General features: G+C 32.7%; 1 protein-coding gene across 5 annotated transcripts in view; it reads right to left on the minus strand.

The window, feature by feature from the left end:
- CSMD3 (CUB and Sushi multiple domains 3) overlaps positions 1–17,475 on the minus strand; it is a 1,176,027-nt gene that overhangs the window by 580,926 nt on the left and 577,626 nt on the right. For all 5 annotated transcript variants that reach the window (XM_044781000.2, XM_014843283.3, XM_070481504.1 and 2 more), the window contains one exon: positions 4,818–4,939. In XM_044781000.2, the coding sequence (XP_044636935.2) occupies positions 4,818–4,939 (122 nt within the window). The remainder of the gene's footprint in view (positions 1–4,817; positions 4,940–17,475) is intronic.

Here is a 17,475-nt window from a genome sequence, read left to right on the forward strand (position 1 = left end):
CAAGTTGCATAATTATAATATATGCTGAACATAGAGACTCACAATTTCTCACGTGAAAATTAGGGCATTAATTTAGAGGGAATGGTATCTTGAAATTTGAAATAGAGACTTTGGATGCTCTGGAATAAAGCTGATAGTTTTAAAACCCCATGTCTTCCAGAGTCACCTTTGTCAATGGGAGCATCCCCTTTTCCCTTTTTTTGAAGCCCCTGTGAAAACATCCAGGTAATTCCCTTGCAATGGAACATTTATTCTCAAGGCCAACCACTATCCCTCTCACATTCTCTAAAGCAGAGCAGTCAAACTCTCTATGGTGATGGAAGTGTCCCATATTTTCCCTGTACAATATGGTTATCTACCAAAAACATGTGGCTATTGAGCACTTGAAATGTGGCTCACCTGAATTGAATTGTTTTTTAACTGTTAAACACACTCTGGATTTCAAAGATTTAGAAAAGAAAAATGATGGTAAATTATTGCATTTAAAATTTTATGCTGATAATGTGTTGAAATTATAATATTGGGGTTAAATAAAATATAACATTAAAATTAATTTCATCTTTTAAGGAATATAACTATTAGAAATTTTTTAATTATACATGTGACTCACATTATATTTCTGTTGGACAATGTTGATCTAGACAGCCTTCAAACAATTTTCACACATAGATCAATGAATTTTGAAAACTACTTTCTCCTATAATTTTAAATAGATATCTATTTTTAAAAAACAAGTCTAAGCATGAATAGCTTCAAAGGATGCAATTTCTATTATAGTGTAATTTTACAAATGCCTTAAATATAGTTTCCGTAAAATCTTGCATCACAAAAACAAAACAAAACAAAAAATGCTGCAACTAGAAGGACCCACAACTAAAATATAGAACTATGTTCTGGGGGGATTTGGGGAGAAAAAAGCAAAAAAAAACATCTTGCATCAATTCATTTAATTTCTAGAAAATGTCCACTGCATACGAAATGAAAAAACTGTAAAATCAATCAGAAAGTCTTTCTGTTCAAAAAGCCACATTTTGTGTTTCCATTCAAATTAATCTATAATATACTTCTATGTATTGTGAATTCTAGTTCTAGGATAGTCAGAGAAACAGATAGATGGATAAAAAATAGGTGGATGGATGATAGATAAATACACACATACATACATACATGTAAGCATACACACATAGATAGATAAAGACAAGGGCTTTCTATAAATATGTTGTTTGGATAAAACAAGGTTATCATCTCCTTCAAATATTTCTCAGTGAATCTATTTTTTTCTTTGTTCTCAAGGACTCTCCCTCAGAAGCTATACATATGGAATTTCCTATTCTGGATCTCCAGAATTTTGTTTACACTCAAAAAATGTAAAATATTAATATTTCAGCTGGGAAAGTAATATATGCCTTTCTTTGAAACTGAAAGACAATCATAAAAGGCAAAGTGATAAAAGAGAACAAATAGAGGTGGATCTTCAGGCAGGAGAGTGTTAGAAAGTGAAATATCTGAAAATGACGTCCAGACTCCCCATGTACACCCTGGGAATTGTTTGTGTACCCCAAGATGTACAGATACCTTAGATTGAAGACAAATGCACCAGACCAACTAAATGAGGAAGACTATCCTCATAGAAATTAAGGAAAAAGCCAAGACAAAAAAGTATTTATTATAGACATGGAAATAATGTTAAATGCATACCTTAATACAAGAAGAACAATTAATTCAAAGACCAGTTAAAGTACAAGTTCTAATATTTTAACTTTCTCTTATGAGGAAACCTTAAATTATATTCATCATTTAAATGGAATAATCCAAGGAAATATTTCCTTAAGGAGCTTGTAGAAGGGGCATAAAGTAACCTTAAAAATATGTATTACTTTAAGATTGAAATGCTCATTTATATTTTATTTTTAGTAAGCTTAATGGCAATGTTTATAAACTGATCAGTAAAAATGACTATAATTTAATGTATATTTTAGTATAAGACACAGTCATCTATAAATTATTCAACCATATAATAAAATATGGAAAAAATTATATGTAGTGGTGTTTTCTGCATTAATACATAAGTTAAACCTAACAAATAACTAAAGAGAAGCATACTTCTTAACAAGATGGCAACATTTGGTAATAGTAATAGATATCATTTAAAGTGATCCTACTTTGTATCAGACATTTCATACTTTTTTATCTAATCTGTAAAACACCTTTATGATATGGCATTATTATCTCTAATATTTGGGGGAAAAAAACACAAAAAACAACTGTGGCTCCGAGGACTCAAGGATCATGCCTGCCTAAAATTGTATAGCTAATAAGAGGGACAGCACAGATTTGAAACCATCCAGGTTCATCCTGTTTCAAATCTCAGAGCTTTTTCACCAACCATAAATTTGTTTTGGGCATTTAGAAGAACATGATTGCTTTTAAAGTTATCAAACATAAAGAAAAACATGAGCAATGTTTCTGAAGAAAATTATATATATTGAGGGATTAAGCATCTTGGTTAATTGGGGTTTATACCAACTAGGAGAGCTATGTGCCTATGGTTCATGCTAGCAATGGCCTTCCAAAAAGTGTTCTGACATGGTAACCTATGGAAACAAAACTGCCAACGGTATTTTTCAAACTATAACCTGTTAGTGTCTCATGAAATCACTTTAGTGAGGCATGACCAATATTTTTAGAATAAATAGATCAGAATAAAAAATAGACAAGTGCATTCATGTAGTAAGGGAAAATGTTCTTCTGTGGCACTCTATCTGTGAGGGTGTGGGTGTGAACTGGGCCACCATGTAAAATATAATTCTAACTGTGAGTCATGGTTAAAAATGCTTGAAAACCAATTTCTATAGGATAACTTAAAATAGAGGTAAACCAACAGATCAAAATTTAATGTCCTTGGTAAGCTATTTGATAAAACTAGAAAATAAGTGCAAGTCACTGTGTCCCCCTTAGAAAACAAATCGAATTGTTTTAGGGAGAAAAAGAAGAGGTAAAAGTTTGGCAGATTAGGAAAGATAAACAAAGAGAAATGTGAAGACCTCTGTGACACTTCAGATAACTCAGTAATGAGAATGAATTAAACTTAGCAAAGCAGATATCTTATAGAAAGAGAGATAATTACATTTTGATGACAATTGTAGGCAATTACCATGACACAAAAAGATTTCTATCTCAGTGCGAGATTAACACAATGTGTTTGTTCCATATTTTACAATGAATTTACTTCATGCTTATCCTAGTATAAGATACTTATATCTTAGTGTGAGATAGGTCCTTGTAAATAACATGTCTCATAAAGCACACAGCTCTGACCTTTGCTGGCTATGTGATCTTAGAAAAGTTATTTAGCTTCTCTGTTAAATGCAGATAATAGAAATATCTACATTATAGGTGGAGTTTTGTGAGGATTAAATAATTCATAAAAAGTGTTGCGAATAGTACCTGGCATGTTGCTAAGTGTTCAATAAACGTGAGTTTATTTTTCAAGTACTTCATGATTTTTTTATTTTCTCAACAACCCATAATTTGCACAGAAAAAGTATTAAATAAATAAATATTTGTTGAATTGAACTGGATGACACAGGTTGAGTATGTAAATGATTTTCTTTATGCAGCTGAAGGGTTAGATTTAGTGATTTTCCCAAGTTTACGCAGGTAGTTTGGAGCAGAGTAGGCTTCTGACCTAGTTCTTCTGATTCATAAATCAAGGCTCTCCAATGAGGCAAGGGTAACTAACCACTGAGTTGATTTTTAAAGCAACCCTGTTGCTTTTAGGATTAGGTTTTATGAATATAAAACCTAAAACATTCTGAGAGGTAGTATACATATAATCTAATAAGAATGAGTTAATGTGTTGTTAAGTACTTGCTAACTCTATTAAGCACTCTTGTACACATTGCCTCATTTATTTCTCACAACACTGTGAAATAACATGCTCTTATTATTCACATTTTATAGGTGAAGAAACTGAATTTCAGAGAAGTTAAATAACTTGATCCAAGTCATCAGTTAGTAATTTCTAAATCAGTATTTGAACTTAATCTGACCCAGTTTTATGGGCTGTTCCTCCAAACTTTCCTTCATCTAACCCAGAAAAGGTGTCATACGATCTGAGAGGATTTAGACTCTCTTATTTAGCCTCCTCTATATTCTTACCCGAAGAGGCAGGAGGGAGAGAGTAGAAAAAGAAAACTAGCTAATTTTTCAGCTGCCCTTATACTCGTTCATGATTATAATTTTGTTTGAAGTAGTGTGGCACATACATATTTAGATGTATTACCCGTTTTGAATCAAACAGAATGACAATCCAACCATTTGAAATATCCTCAATATGAATCCTCTAATAGTGCAGAGCACATTAAAACCAATTTTATATAACAAAGAATATCTGTGTGATCTATGGCAATAGAGAAACATTGAAAGGAAAGTCAGCTACGTATAAAAACATGATATATCTGAACGAAATGTCAAGCAGAAAAGACATGAAGTAAACAGCTCTTTCTTATTCATGGATTCTTTTTAAAAAAGGAAATATACACTTAACTCTCAAAAACATATCTCAGAAAATACTCATTTATGCTTTTAATGTGTTGTCACTTATATGTTATAACTGGGAGTAGAATTTTATTATTCTAAATTTATTTTTTCCAAATTTCTCAGATAAGTTTATGTTTTACATAATGGATAAGTAGGAAATACTGCAGAGTCAGGAAATACGTGAGTTATAAACTTTCTTTACTGCACTTTTCTGATGATCTCTTTGCCTTTGTCTTTATGACTTTGCTTTTCTACCACAGATGGTTTTCCCTTACCTTATTGGTATTCACCGCCGTGATGACCCAGACACATTGTGCATTGCTGTCATACTGGAATGGAAAGTTGGGAGACGTAAAGGTTCCACTTGGTCCTTGAAGATTAGAGCCACACGTCTTCACTAAAAGAGAAATTGCATTTTAAAAGATGAGCGTATACCACATGCAAAATCATGACAATAAAATATCTTGCAAATAGACTTTAAATTCAAAATTGTACAATTATAACAACATTGAAATATATATCATGGCTTTCTAATGTCACTTACCAAAATGAGAGTGTTTTTTACACTCAGAAGTTCACAAATTCAATATTTTCAACAGTAATTGAAGACTATTATGAATAAAAGTGTGAAGCACGATAAATTGTCCTAACTGTAAATAGGTTCATTTAATTGGAGAGAGGTATATTTATCTAATATTGTGTTAACAAAAATCTACAGAGAAAGAAGAAAGCCTTGGACTGATTAAGCAACCTAAATAGTGTTTTCCTTCTATGTATTAAGTACCCTAGGATTCATAATAGCATAATTGACACATCAATAATAAAACTACTCTTTCTGTTCTTATAACTGTGAATTAGAACAATATAAAAAGAGCTACACTGACATAATTTTATTAAGTTCCCACAAAAGTTAAAAGTTGTAATATTTCTTAGTTTTCTAACACTTCTTTTCTTCTACTTAACAAAAGAGCTAGTGACCACACTGCATCTGGGTCTTAACTTCCTTCTTGACCATGACAGAGTTTCTTGGTGGTATTACTTTTGATTTGCATTTCTTTGCCCCATTTCATTAAAATCCTGACCAAGTCATCCTTTTCCAATCCATAAACAACACTCCATCGTATTTGTAAATGAGGTACAGTTAAATATATATTTTCATATGCACTAAAACCTTACATAGTTATTGCTACTTTTAAGATCGATTTATGGAGGTCCCAAAAGTTTGCTTGACTTGTCCAAAATCACTTAGCTAGCAAACAGTATAGTCAGGATTCGAGCTCAGGTCTTCCAACTCCAAAAGTCTTATCATCTTATCACTAAATATGTATCTCTCTAGTATGTTAAATACAGCTTTCTTTACCAGTTTTTTTCCCTTTAGCTTATATTTTAGCCCAAATCTATTCCAGACAACTTTCTTTCAAATTAAAGTTTCTATCTCATGATAACTTAATAATTACTTTTAATTTTCTCTTGTCTGTGTCTGGTTTCTATATTTTAATCAATAAAACTTATTTTATAAGAAGAAGAAAACAATAAGTGGTATTTTTCTTCTTACAAAATTAATTACCAATCTTTCTTTTTCCCTTTACTACCTAACTTCTCATAAATCTGCTATGCTCACTACTCCATTTTCTTCTCCCTTCATTCACTCATTTTTTTTTTATTTTCCAATTTCCATGGTATAAATAATCCCACTTTCGCTGATTTTAAAGCTACCAAAGGTTTATCAAGGTCTCACAAAATTTCGTAATATTTAACAATTGACTCTTTTTTATCCAGCTTTATTGAGATAAAACTGACATGTAACACTGTGTGAGTTTAGGGTATATAACTTGATGATTTGATATAAGTATAAGCAGAATGATTACTACAATAAAGTTAGTTAATACCTCCATCAACTCACACAATTACCATTTTTTAATGTGTGTGTGGTGAGAAAATTTAACATCTATTTTCTTAGTACCTTTCAAGTACAGTCATGTGTCACATGATGTTTTGGTGAACCACGGAACATATATATGACAGTGATCTCATAAGATTACTTCCACATAGCCTCAGTATGTACATTAGTAGGCTATACTATCCAGCTTTGTGTAAGTACAGTCTATGATGTTTCCACAAGGAGGAAACTGCCTAACATCACATTTCTCAGAATGTATTCCTGTCGTCAAGAGACACATGACTGTATATGATGCAGCATTATCAACTATAGTCAGCAGGTTGTACATACCCTCAGAAGTAATTCATCTTCTAACTAGAAATGTGCTCCCTTTAACCAACATCTCTCCATTTTTCCTAACCCTCAGCCCCATGTCTGGCAACTACTATTCCACACTCTGTTCCTATGAGTTTGTGTTTTTTAGATTCCACAAAGAAGTGAAAACATTACACTACAACTTCTTGTAAGTCTTGTATGCTCACCACTGCATTTTCTTCTCCCCCATTCACTTTTGAAAGTATTTCAGTCTGACTTCTCTCATTGCAGTGTTGAAACTGCTTTCTCAATGCCAGCACTGACCTCTTAATTGCTAAATCTAATAGTATCTCTTCATTTTTCCCATATACTCGGTGTCTCAGCAGTAATGGAAAATATTGATAAGCTTTGTTTAAAATTCTCTGCCTTCCCTTACACAGTCCTAAACATTCTTGATTCTTGGCCTATTTGTTTTAAATAGCTATGTTTCATACCCTTTGTTCTGGTTCTATTTTTTTCCATCTGACTCTTAAATTGTCTAATTATAAATTGATTTAATGACCTATTTTATCTTTGTTCAATGGTCTCTCTGAACAGTTAACCTAATTCACTTCTATGACTACAATGGTCATTTTTGTGTTGATAGCTCTCAAATCTATATCACTAATTTTGCCATTTTTCTTGATTTCTAGAGTAATTTTTTCTCTGCTGGACATCCCATGAAATGTTTTAAGGAAGCTTTTAATTAAATATTTCTTAACTAATCCCTTTACCTCCCTCCCATGCATATATAAGCACTCCTCAAGAGCTGTGTATTCCTTTTCTGAAGCATCTTGATTTCCTTCTTTTCTTCTCTTCCCAATACTTAGAGCTTTATCATCATCTTTTTCCTGGACTAGAAATAGCTACTTAATTCCTTTTCTATACTCCATTGTCTCTCTCTGTTCTATCCTCCTTAGTACTACTATATTTATCTTTCTAAAATATAGATTTGATTACAGTACTCCCCCCTTTGCAGATATGTTCCAAGACCCCCAATGGATGCCTGAATCCATGGATAGTACTGAACCTTATATATATTATTTTTTTCTATACATACCTATGATAAAATTTAATTTATAAATTTATTAGGCAAAGAGATTAACACCCCAAAATAAAATAGAACAATTTTAACAATATACAGTAGTAAAAGCTACATTAGATCTTAGCAACCTCAGTATATGATTTTGTTTTCTTTCCTTATTAAGTTGAGAACTTCCACTTTTTCACTTAAAGAAGGCACTTTACAGCTTCTCATTCATATATTCGAACTGCCAGCATCATTACTCAAGCTTAATAATGGCTTTAGGGCCATTATTAAGTGAGATAAGGGTTACTTGAACACAAGCACTGTGATACTACAGCAGTCAATCTGATAACCAAAATGGCTACTAAGTGACTAACAGGCAGGTAGTGTATACAGTGTGGATACACTGGACAAAGGGATAATTGGTGGACAAAGGGATATTTCACATCGCAGGAGGGATAAAGCAGGTCAGTGCAAGATTTCATCATGGTACTCAGAATAGCCCACAATTTAACACTTATGAATTGTTTATTTCTGGAATTTTCCATTTAATATTTTCAGAACATGCCTGAGAGCTGGTAATTGAAACTGTGAAAAGCAAAACTACAGATAAGGGAGGATTGCTGTATTTTACTTACTTGCATCAAAACTTGATCACTGTTTCCTATCGGATAAACTACAAACTGCCTAATAGAGAATATAAAATTATTCCTGTGAGGATCTAGTTTTCTTTTCCAGTACAATTTCTTGCCATTTTACACAGTCATAAACTTAACTTGTACCAGAAAAGAATTATTGCTTTCTTGAATATACCATTTTTATAATTTTCCACTTTTTCTATGATGCTCTCCAAATCTAAAATGTTATTCCTTATATTTGCCTGCAGAAAAATCTATTCATTTAAATAAAGTCAAGCTGATGAGCCATTTCTTTCTCAGGGAGAGTTCCTAACTCTTCTACTCAGGGTTGTACAATGGATTGTAGTCCTCACAGCACACTATTTGAACAGAGTATCTATAAAGGTGTTTAGGTGCTAGTGATCTGATAGAGAAGGCAGTTATAAACATTTTCAGAACTTATAGCAATAAAATTCTAGGGCAATCAGATGATTGATTTGAAGTTAGCAGAAACAGCTTTCTGAAAGGACATACTGCTTCTGTGAGTGGCACTTGCTACTTGGTAATTCTCTGGCATGCTTTGTTTTCTAAAATGTATACACACATAGTCTTGTGGACAAGGTCTTGTTTATCGTCTCTGTTCATTAACTCCTAGTGCAGTGGCTTTCATGATGTAGGAATGTTCACTAAAGGAAAAAGAATCCAAGTTCTTTGGCACAACTCTTAAATGAACTGTAAAACAAGTGCTCTCTACATGCTGCTGAAGAATCCTTGTAAATACATTTTAGACTGAGAAACTGTCCCTTTGGAAAATGAGTTTCTTTTCATATAAAAATAAAGAAAAAAATACCCATGAAATGACCAGTAAAAACCACCTGTAAATATGGTGGTCTTCTTGTCTGCTTCCATCTAAACTAGAATAACCGCTTAACAAGTTAGGTTGTATTTTTGCAGATATATTCTTTTTGTAGGTGTGTATATTTTTATACACTTCTTGGTTTTTTGTGTTTGTGTGTTTTAAGAACTAATTCTATACACATTCCTCTGAAACATTTTTTTTTTTTTCCTCATGTATCGTGAGTACTGCTGTAAGTCAGCATATGCAGATTTATTTAATAGATTTTAACAGTCTGGACAATAACTGAGAAAAGTATTGCAAATTTTGACAGCCTTCAACTATGAGAATAGCACATGACGATTAGGGGGTTTCCTTAATCCTGGGTTGGGGAATGAGAAGACCTGCCATTTGAGCAGAGTTGCAACAGTTGACCCACAGCAATCAACATTCAACGTAACTGACTGGAAAAATTACTTGTCTACTTGTCATAAGCCACTGATATTTGTGGTTGCTTGTTACACAGCCCATGCTAGTGAAGCTTTGTTTTTATTTTTTCAGCTCTAAAACATAATCCATGAGTGAAGATCTTAGTATTTATATCTTTATACTTGTGCTATTATTTGTGCTTTATAATTGTGCTATTACTGTAGGATGAATTCTTAGAAGGATTACTTAGCCACAGTATACAAGTATTTTAAAATTTGATAAATATGAGTAAATTACTCTTCAAAAGTTTGTTCAGTACGCTTTCAAAAATGGTATAAGAAAGAGCCTAGTTCCCCACACTCACACCAAAAATAACAGTGTCAACTATTTGTGCTTTTGTCATTCTAAGTATGATGTCAATAACGTTTTAATTTCCAATTCTCTACATTATTAGTACTGTTTAACAGCAGTTTTTATTATTATCTTTACTTCTTTTGCTCTCATGTTTGTGTTTATGTACACCTTTTCCAGTTTCAGTTGTTCTCTCCTCATTGATTTATAGAGGTTTCCTGTATATGATCAGTATTAATCTTTTTCTACATGTGCTGCAAATATTTTCCCAGACTTTATTTTTTTAACTTTACTTTAAATTAATTTTCCTCTGCAAACTTTTAAAACTATATATGTAATTTTGTCAGTATTTTCCTTTAGGGTAGCTATGTTTAATGCCTTGGTTAGGAAAGTTTTTCCCAAATCTAAGGATGATTATTATTTAATATTTAATTCTTACACTTTCAAAATTTTATATTCTTATGTTTAAACTTTTTATATATCTGGAAATTATTTTTTTATGATGTGATGTAGGAGATATAATTATATTTTCCAATATGTGGATAGCTATTTTCCCAACAGCATTCATAGTAAACTCTATTTTATTCCCCACCAATTTAAAATGTCATTTGTATTACATCACGGTATATTATATCTCTATCTGTTTATTTATCTTTCTATTAAAAAAATCCATACATAGATCTGAGACTTTATTTTTTGGAACTGATTCACTGATTATTTCTCTGCAAGTACCATACAGTTTAATCATTTTTAATATAGATAGTACAAATCTCCCCATTATTGTTCAATTTCATAATTTTCTTGGTTATTCTTGAATATTTATTTTCCCATGAACTTTAGATGTCTCAGTTTGTCAAGTTAGAAAGGGATTGGTATTTTTATTGAACTATATTGAGCTCATAAATTATTTTGATACAAATTTTCTTCCTTAATGTAGCCGTTAACAACACAAAGTGGAAAGATAAATGTGATTACAGTATGTGCTCATAAAGTGTTTGATAAATTAAGCAGAAAGTCTTGATTTAAATTCTAAGAAACACAGAAATAGTATAAAAAGGAGAAACCTTCTAAATATAACAATGAATGTATGATATCAAAACAAGTATTAGATTATACAATAAAATGTGAAAACTTTTGCCATTAAAGGTTACAAGAAAACATGGATGCCCACAGTCTGTGACAGCATTCAACACTGTCTTAGGGGTTCTAGGTAATGCAATAAACTAAGAAAAAATTGGAAAGAGTTATAAAATTTAAGGAAATAAAATAGTGTCATGATTTACTTGTCATGATATTTGCCTACTTAAACTCAAAAGATTTAATAATTTATCTACAAAAATGCTGTGTTATATTTAAGAGTCACATAAGTTGGTTTTGAAGAAGATATGTATATGGAAATTTAAAGTTTTCTTTTGTAACAACAACAATCAGTAACTCAAATGGAAAGATCTAAATCACACAAGCAGTAAAATAAATATACAGTTTTGAAAAATATATTTGGCAAAGAGAGGTACAAGATCCCTGTAAGGAGAACTATAAAATAATTTCTGAAGGAAATTAAATAAAATCTGTATAAATGTAAAGACAGGTCATGTATTGAATGGGAAAGCTTGCTATCATAAAGGTGTTAATGCGCTGATTTCAGCAGTTTAAAATAAATTGACACAAATTAGCTAATTTTTACAGATTCTATATATCTATGATTATCTTAACTCAGTGCCTTTGACAGAGTTGTTATTTTACAATATTCTACATGTTTTATTCACATGCCACCTATTTTTTCAAAAAGGGAGATAAGAATGGCTTCCTTATCCATTTTACAGTTTTGTTTGGGAATAAAATCAGCCAATACACGTGAAGACATCATGAAATCCTGTTAAAAGAATTATGCCCTTTCAAGAAAATGATATAAGTGTAGTAGCAGAAGCCAAAACAATTCATCCTTAGCCTCTCTATCATATATTTCTATTTTTTTTCCTCAGGCCACACAGATATAGTTAACTATGCTTTGAAAAACACCTAAGAATAAGGTTAAGTACAATGAAACACGTTTTGGTTCAACTGTAACCTTCAGGCATTTAGATTTGTACTGGATATAATGTTTCAACTACACATGTAAGACAAGCTGAAATTTTATTTTTCGGTTGAATACGAAAGATACAACTCACAGGTTAAGTATTCTTTTTGCACAGAATATACCAACTGGGACCTGTCTTTGGTTGTCTCTGGGTCTATTGTGCCCTGAAGTACCTCTACCACTCTCTCCCTTCCAGAAGCTTCACAATTTTTTTAATAATATTGAGGGACTCTTATGATTCTGTTCCAACACATTCTCAGGATTTGAAAATTCCATAAAGTTCCTTCCACTCACTTACTTGCAATTTCTTAAACACATTGAAACTATTCCCACTTTAAGACCTTAACACTTGCTGTTTTTTTTTTTTCACTTTGTATAGGTTTCTGCTCAAATAGTTCTCAATAAATGGTCTGTTCTGACTACTTTATCCAAACTTTAGGATGTTAAGTATCACCTTCATACATATACATACACACAGAGAGATGTCCATACTTACATACAAGTGTATATACTTGTATATATACGCATATGTACATGTATATCACATATACCATGGTTTATTGTCTCTTTTCCTTATTAAAATGACAGCTTCATGAGAGCAAGGATTTGGTTTTGTCCACCATGGTGTCTCCAGTACCTAGAACAGTGCCTGGCACATAGCAGATAATACATATATGAATGAATGAATGAAAACATGATTAAAATAATGAGAGCCACAACAGAGATTTGTTGTTGCTTCTGGTTTGTATCTTCCTCTTTTTTCCCCCCCTTTGGACATAGTGGCAATTCAAACTACCACTCTTTTGCGAATATTCTCATCCGCTGAGAATTTATTAAGGGCTGTGTGAACAACTAAGTCCTATTGTCTGCTGCTCTCAGGCTGTGTCTTAGGGGGGATGTTGGAAGATTTCTAGGCAAAGAACATTTCTTCATTATGAGGGGTATGGTAGTCTAGTCTTTATAGGAGTCATTAGGATGAAGTCCAAATAGCTTTTTAGTTGTGTGTCTTCAACTGTCCCTGCATTTTCAACTTACTTGGTATTCACACTTGAGCAAATCCAAATCATCTGGATCTCAGGTCTTTCATTTGTAAACTTAGACAGTTAGACTCTATCACTCATATTCTCTGATAGGCATAAAATGATTACATGATTATACTACTAAGTTATCCATGTGCTCTTAATGGCTTCTCCCAATAGGTGTAATGAGGTTAGTAGAGCCTGGAAGTTATATTCTAGTCCAATGAGACTTTTACTATCTCAGAGAAATAGCCTATTATTATTAAAAATGTTTGATGACATAAGAAACACAGAAAATGATGAATCCACTAGAAAAATCAATTTGAATTCAGATGTATTTGCAATATTTCCTTTTCTTTTAACCTGTGAGTTAGGAAACACTGTGATCTTACCCCTTGCAGAAGGTCTTCCATTTCTATCTTTCAATACCCCAGTGACATCTTTGCTCATTAGCCAGGGATGAGGATAAAAACTCATAATATTAGATTACCTCTGAGAGCAACTTTGCATTGGCCGTGGAATAAACTGTATTTCTTCTGCTACATAAGAAGTAGTAGACAAGCTGGCGATATTAAGTTTAACTAAGTAGAGTTTCTAATGCTCCGAGAAACTTTTAACTTGTACTTTGGAAAATTAGATGTTCTAATAAAATCTAACTATGTAACAATGAATAAGTATGAACAGCCCAAATTTTGTGAAGAGCAAGTCAGAATGGTTCAGACCACGGGAGATGTACCAACAAGAGACTTACTTGTTTAAGGGTCTCTGATGGGGTCCTGTGAGGCAGGATAATAAATATTATTAGGAACAAATATGAAATGATTGGAAATGAATAAGTGTTGGTACCTAAAGACAGACAACTTCTAGTAGTAAGTGAGAATTGAACATGGAGAGATATGGTGTGGCTACTTCTCAGACATGAAAGGGAACTACCCCGATCTTGTAGAGGTAAGCTAGGGCGAGTGCTACCCATAACTTCTTTCTGATCCTTCTTTGCCCAAACACCACCAGTGGTATCTGAAGTTGGTGCTTACCATCTACACTTTGCAACAAGGTTGACAGCTTGAGTTTTTATCATGACACTTGATTGAAGCAAAAAGTGGAGGTTTTGGTGGATTGATTTTAATTACTTATTTTCTTTCCAGGAGGCAAAAGACTATCTCCTAAGAGTGAGTAAGCCCAAGGAGGGGAAGAAGAAAGAGTGGTGATAGTGTGTCCAGTCATTGAATTATAATTTAAAAAATGTGAATTTATTTTGTATTCCAAGGTAGTGAAGTAAGAGCATTATCTGTTATAAATAAATATTCAATGTTGGTTGTTTGAGAGGATCAGATTTATTATAGTTTTGGAAATTTCAATAGGAATCTGCATCTAAAACTCTCTATGTCTATAATACAATTTGATACTAAGATATATAAGCTGATATAAACTGACAAAATGTAAACTGATACGGTAGCAATATATGATTAATGCCCCAAAGCAAAATTAATATTTATTATTTATGGATCGAATATGTTCCAGATCTAGAAACAGATATGATCTAATGGTTAAGATCTTTTGTTTCACGAAATAGTAAATCAAATTATTCCCAGACAAAAAATGAATTCTGATATTTCAATACAGTTTTTTTCTGATAAATTCTATCTACTATTAGATAATATATTTATTATTCATTTGTGAAAGTTGAATGCTGTACAATTTTTATTCTGCAAATTCATGTATTCCACAAACATTAAATGAGAGCATATTTTGTTTGAAACGTTATGCTGGACATTGGAAGTAGTGACATAAAGAAGACACTCAATGCCCCTGCCTTCATGGAGCTTACAGTATAGAAGGAAAGAGAAAGACCAAACTAGTAGATAAAGTTGGATTTACAAGATGCTATCAGAGTAATAGATCAGGAAAGCCTATGGACGTAGATAACAGATCAGGGAAGGCTATTCTTAGGAAGTGACAAAAAGAAATAATTGTTTTATTTCTATGTTTTGTTTCCCCTACTCCAATAATTTGGAAGTCTTTCTTCCATGGCTCTTGTAGAAACCCTATAAAGAACAAACTCAATCTAAACAAATCAAGGTGAACTTGTATACAATAACGGGTGTCCAGATCCATGGTAACACTTCATGAGACATTATCTTTTAAAATTAACATGTGATCATTTTTACTCTTAGAGATAGTTGAATTGAAATATTTTAGGGACATTCTAAGGAAAAAAAACCCACCTCATGTTGGCAGATGTATATGCTTTCAATATAAAACAATGCACCTATGAAAAATTGACTTTGAGAAAATAAATGACTCAGAAAACGAAATAATTTCTAAGATAGAGGTTATAGGAGGTACAAAGGCTGTATTAGCTCAAACAAAACAACTATTTCCAAAGTTGTGAAAAATACTTTATAAGTTAAAATAAAATATTTTTAATGAAGGAATCAGTAATGTAGGGAGGGAAAAATGCCCACAAAATGAAAAGGGTTTGGGAATTAATCTTCAACTGAGACTACAAAAGATTTGTTATAAAAAGGGATAAAACTTGGTAGAAATCAGTGGACAAAAGAAAATACAAGTTAGAAGAACATTACCAGAAGTAGGGTGTCTGTTCTCTCAATGGCCATAAACAAGAATTGTGGAGTTTTCACACAGAAAATAGAACACCACTAAATAAGATACACATTTCTGGGTTGAGTGTCAGAATTTAGACTTTCTGTATAATATTTGGCCTATGTTCTGAAGGACTATGTTCAACCATACGTCACTTTGTACTTCCTTTCTGGGAAGGAAACTCCTAATAGTTTGGAAAGGCATAAACAGAGTTATTTTTAGTATGAAGTGAAAGTGCGCATTAAAGTTTATTCTATAACATTCTGAACACAAAAACGTGTTTAAATAATAACTCAAAATATGGTTATAACACTTTTAATATGTCAGAATTTCAATTTGTTCTTATTTTACTTTAATTGTTTAATACAGTATATAATATAACCTACTCAAGAAAATGCTGAATTATTTTCCTAAATATCAAAGATCTGTCATTAAACTGCAGACAAACAGGTTTAGAAACTGTTCTCTCAATCAATTAGAATTCTCAGATGGTTGACTGCTGGTTAGGAAACACACACACACATACATATGAAGGTAAAGGATGAAACCTATTTAAATCAGCACCTGGAACTATCAATAAGTAGTTAAGTTTAATAATATTTAATTGGACATCCCAGTCTCTATGTCTTCATGAGAAGCTGAAAAAATGTCAGAAGTTGAGTAAAAATTTGGACTAATCTTCAAATACATCTGAGTGTCATCTGCATAAGAATGAAAGTTTAATCCATGTCTTCACTGAAAGGAAGCATACAAATGTGGAATAATAATGACATGAACTCAAAGCACGGACCTGGAAAACAGGAGATGCTATGAAAGGGAGAGAATTAAAATCAGCAAGAGGCAGACTGCACAGGATCAGATAAATTTGATTAAAACCCAGAAAATGCAATTCCTATTAAAAATGAGAAATATAATGTAAAGATTTTTCAAGGAAAAAAGTAAACAAATTATTTTATTTTTTTCTTTTTCTGGTACTTGGTTGTTAGTAATTTAACTTAGTCATAAAGGTCATGTTTACATACAAGCCTGCCTTACCGCTCTTTGTTTCACTGAACCATCCTACTGGTATCAGGATGAGAGTACATATGGGATTAAATCAGAAATAGGAATGATTTTTTGTGTGTTTATGAGAAAGATTGGCCCTGAGCTAACATCTGTTGCCAATCGTCCTCTTTTTGCTTGAGGAAGACTGTTACTGAGCTAACATCCATGCCAATCTTTCTTTATTTTATGCAGGATGCTGCCACAGTGTGGCTTGACAAGCACCCAGGATCCGAACTTGTGAACCCTGGGCTGCAGAAGTGGAGCGTGCAAACTTAACTACTATGCTACCTGGCCAGCACCAATAACCTTCCTGTTTTCTTGAGGAAGATTGTCCCTGACCTAACATCCGTGCCAATCTTCCTCTATTTTGTACGTAGGACGTAACCACAGCATGGCTTGATGAGCAGTGTGTAGGTCCACACCCGGGATCTGAACGCGCAAACCCTCGGGCACGGAAGCAGAGGGCACAAACTCAAACAGTACATCACCAGGCTGGCCCAATGCAAAGCACATATCTACGTAATATTGAGGAGAGAAATATAAATGTGAAAATCAGATATCACATGCTAAAAGGCACACACACAGTTGACCCACTTGGTAACCGTGCTGGGAGAGAGGAATAAAAAGGAGGGAGCGTGTGGCCATCTGGGGAGCATATACCCAAGATAAAGAAGGACACCTCTACTCAAAGATATAT

The sequence above is a fragment of the Equus asinus genome, chromosome 12 (genome assembly GCF_041296235.1).
Source record: "Equus asinus isolate D_3611 breed Donkey chromosome 12, EquAss-T2T_v2, whole genome shotgun sequence".
Classification (NCBI taxonomy): Eukaryota; Metazoa; Chordata; class Mammalia; order Perissodactyla; family Equidae; genus Equus; species Equus asinus.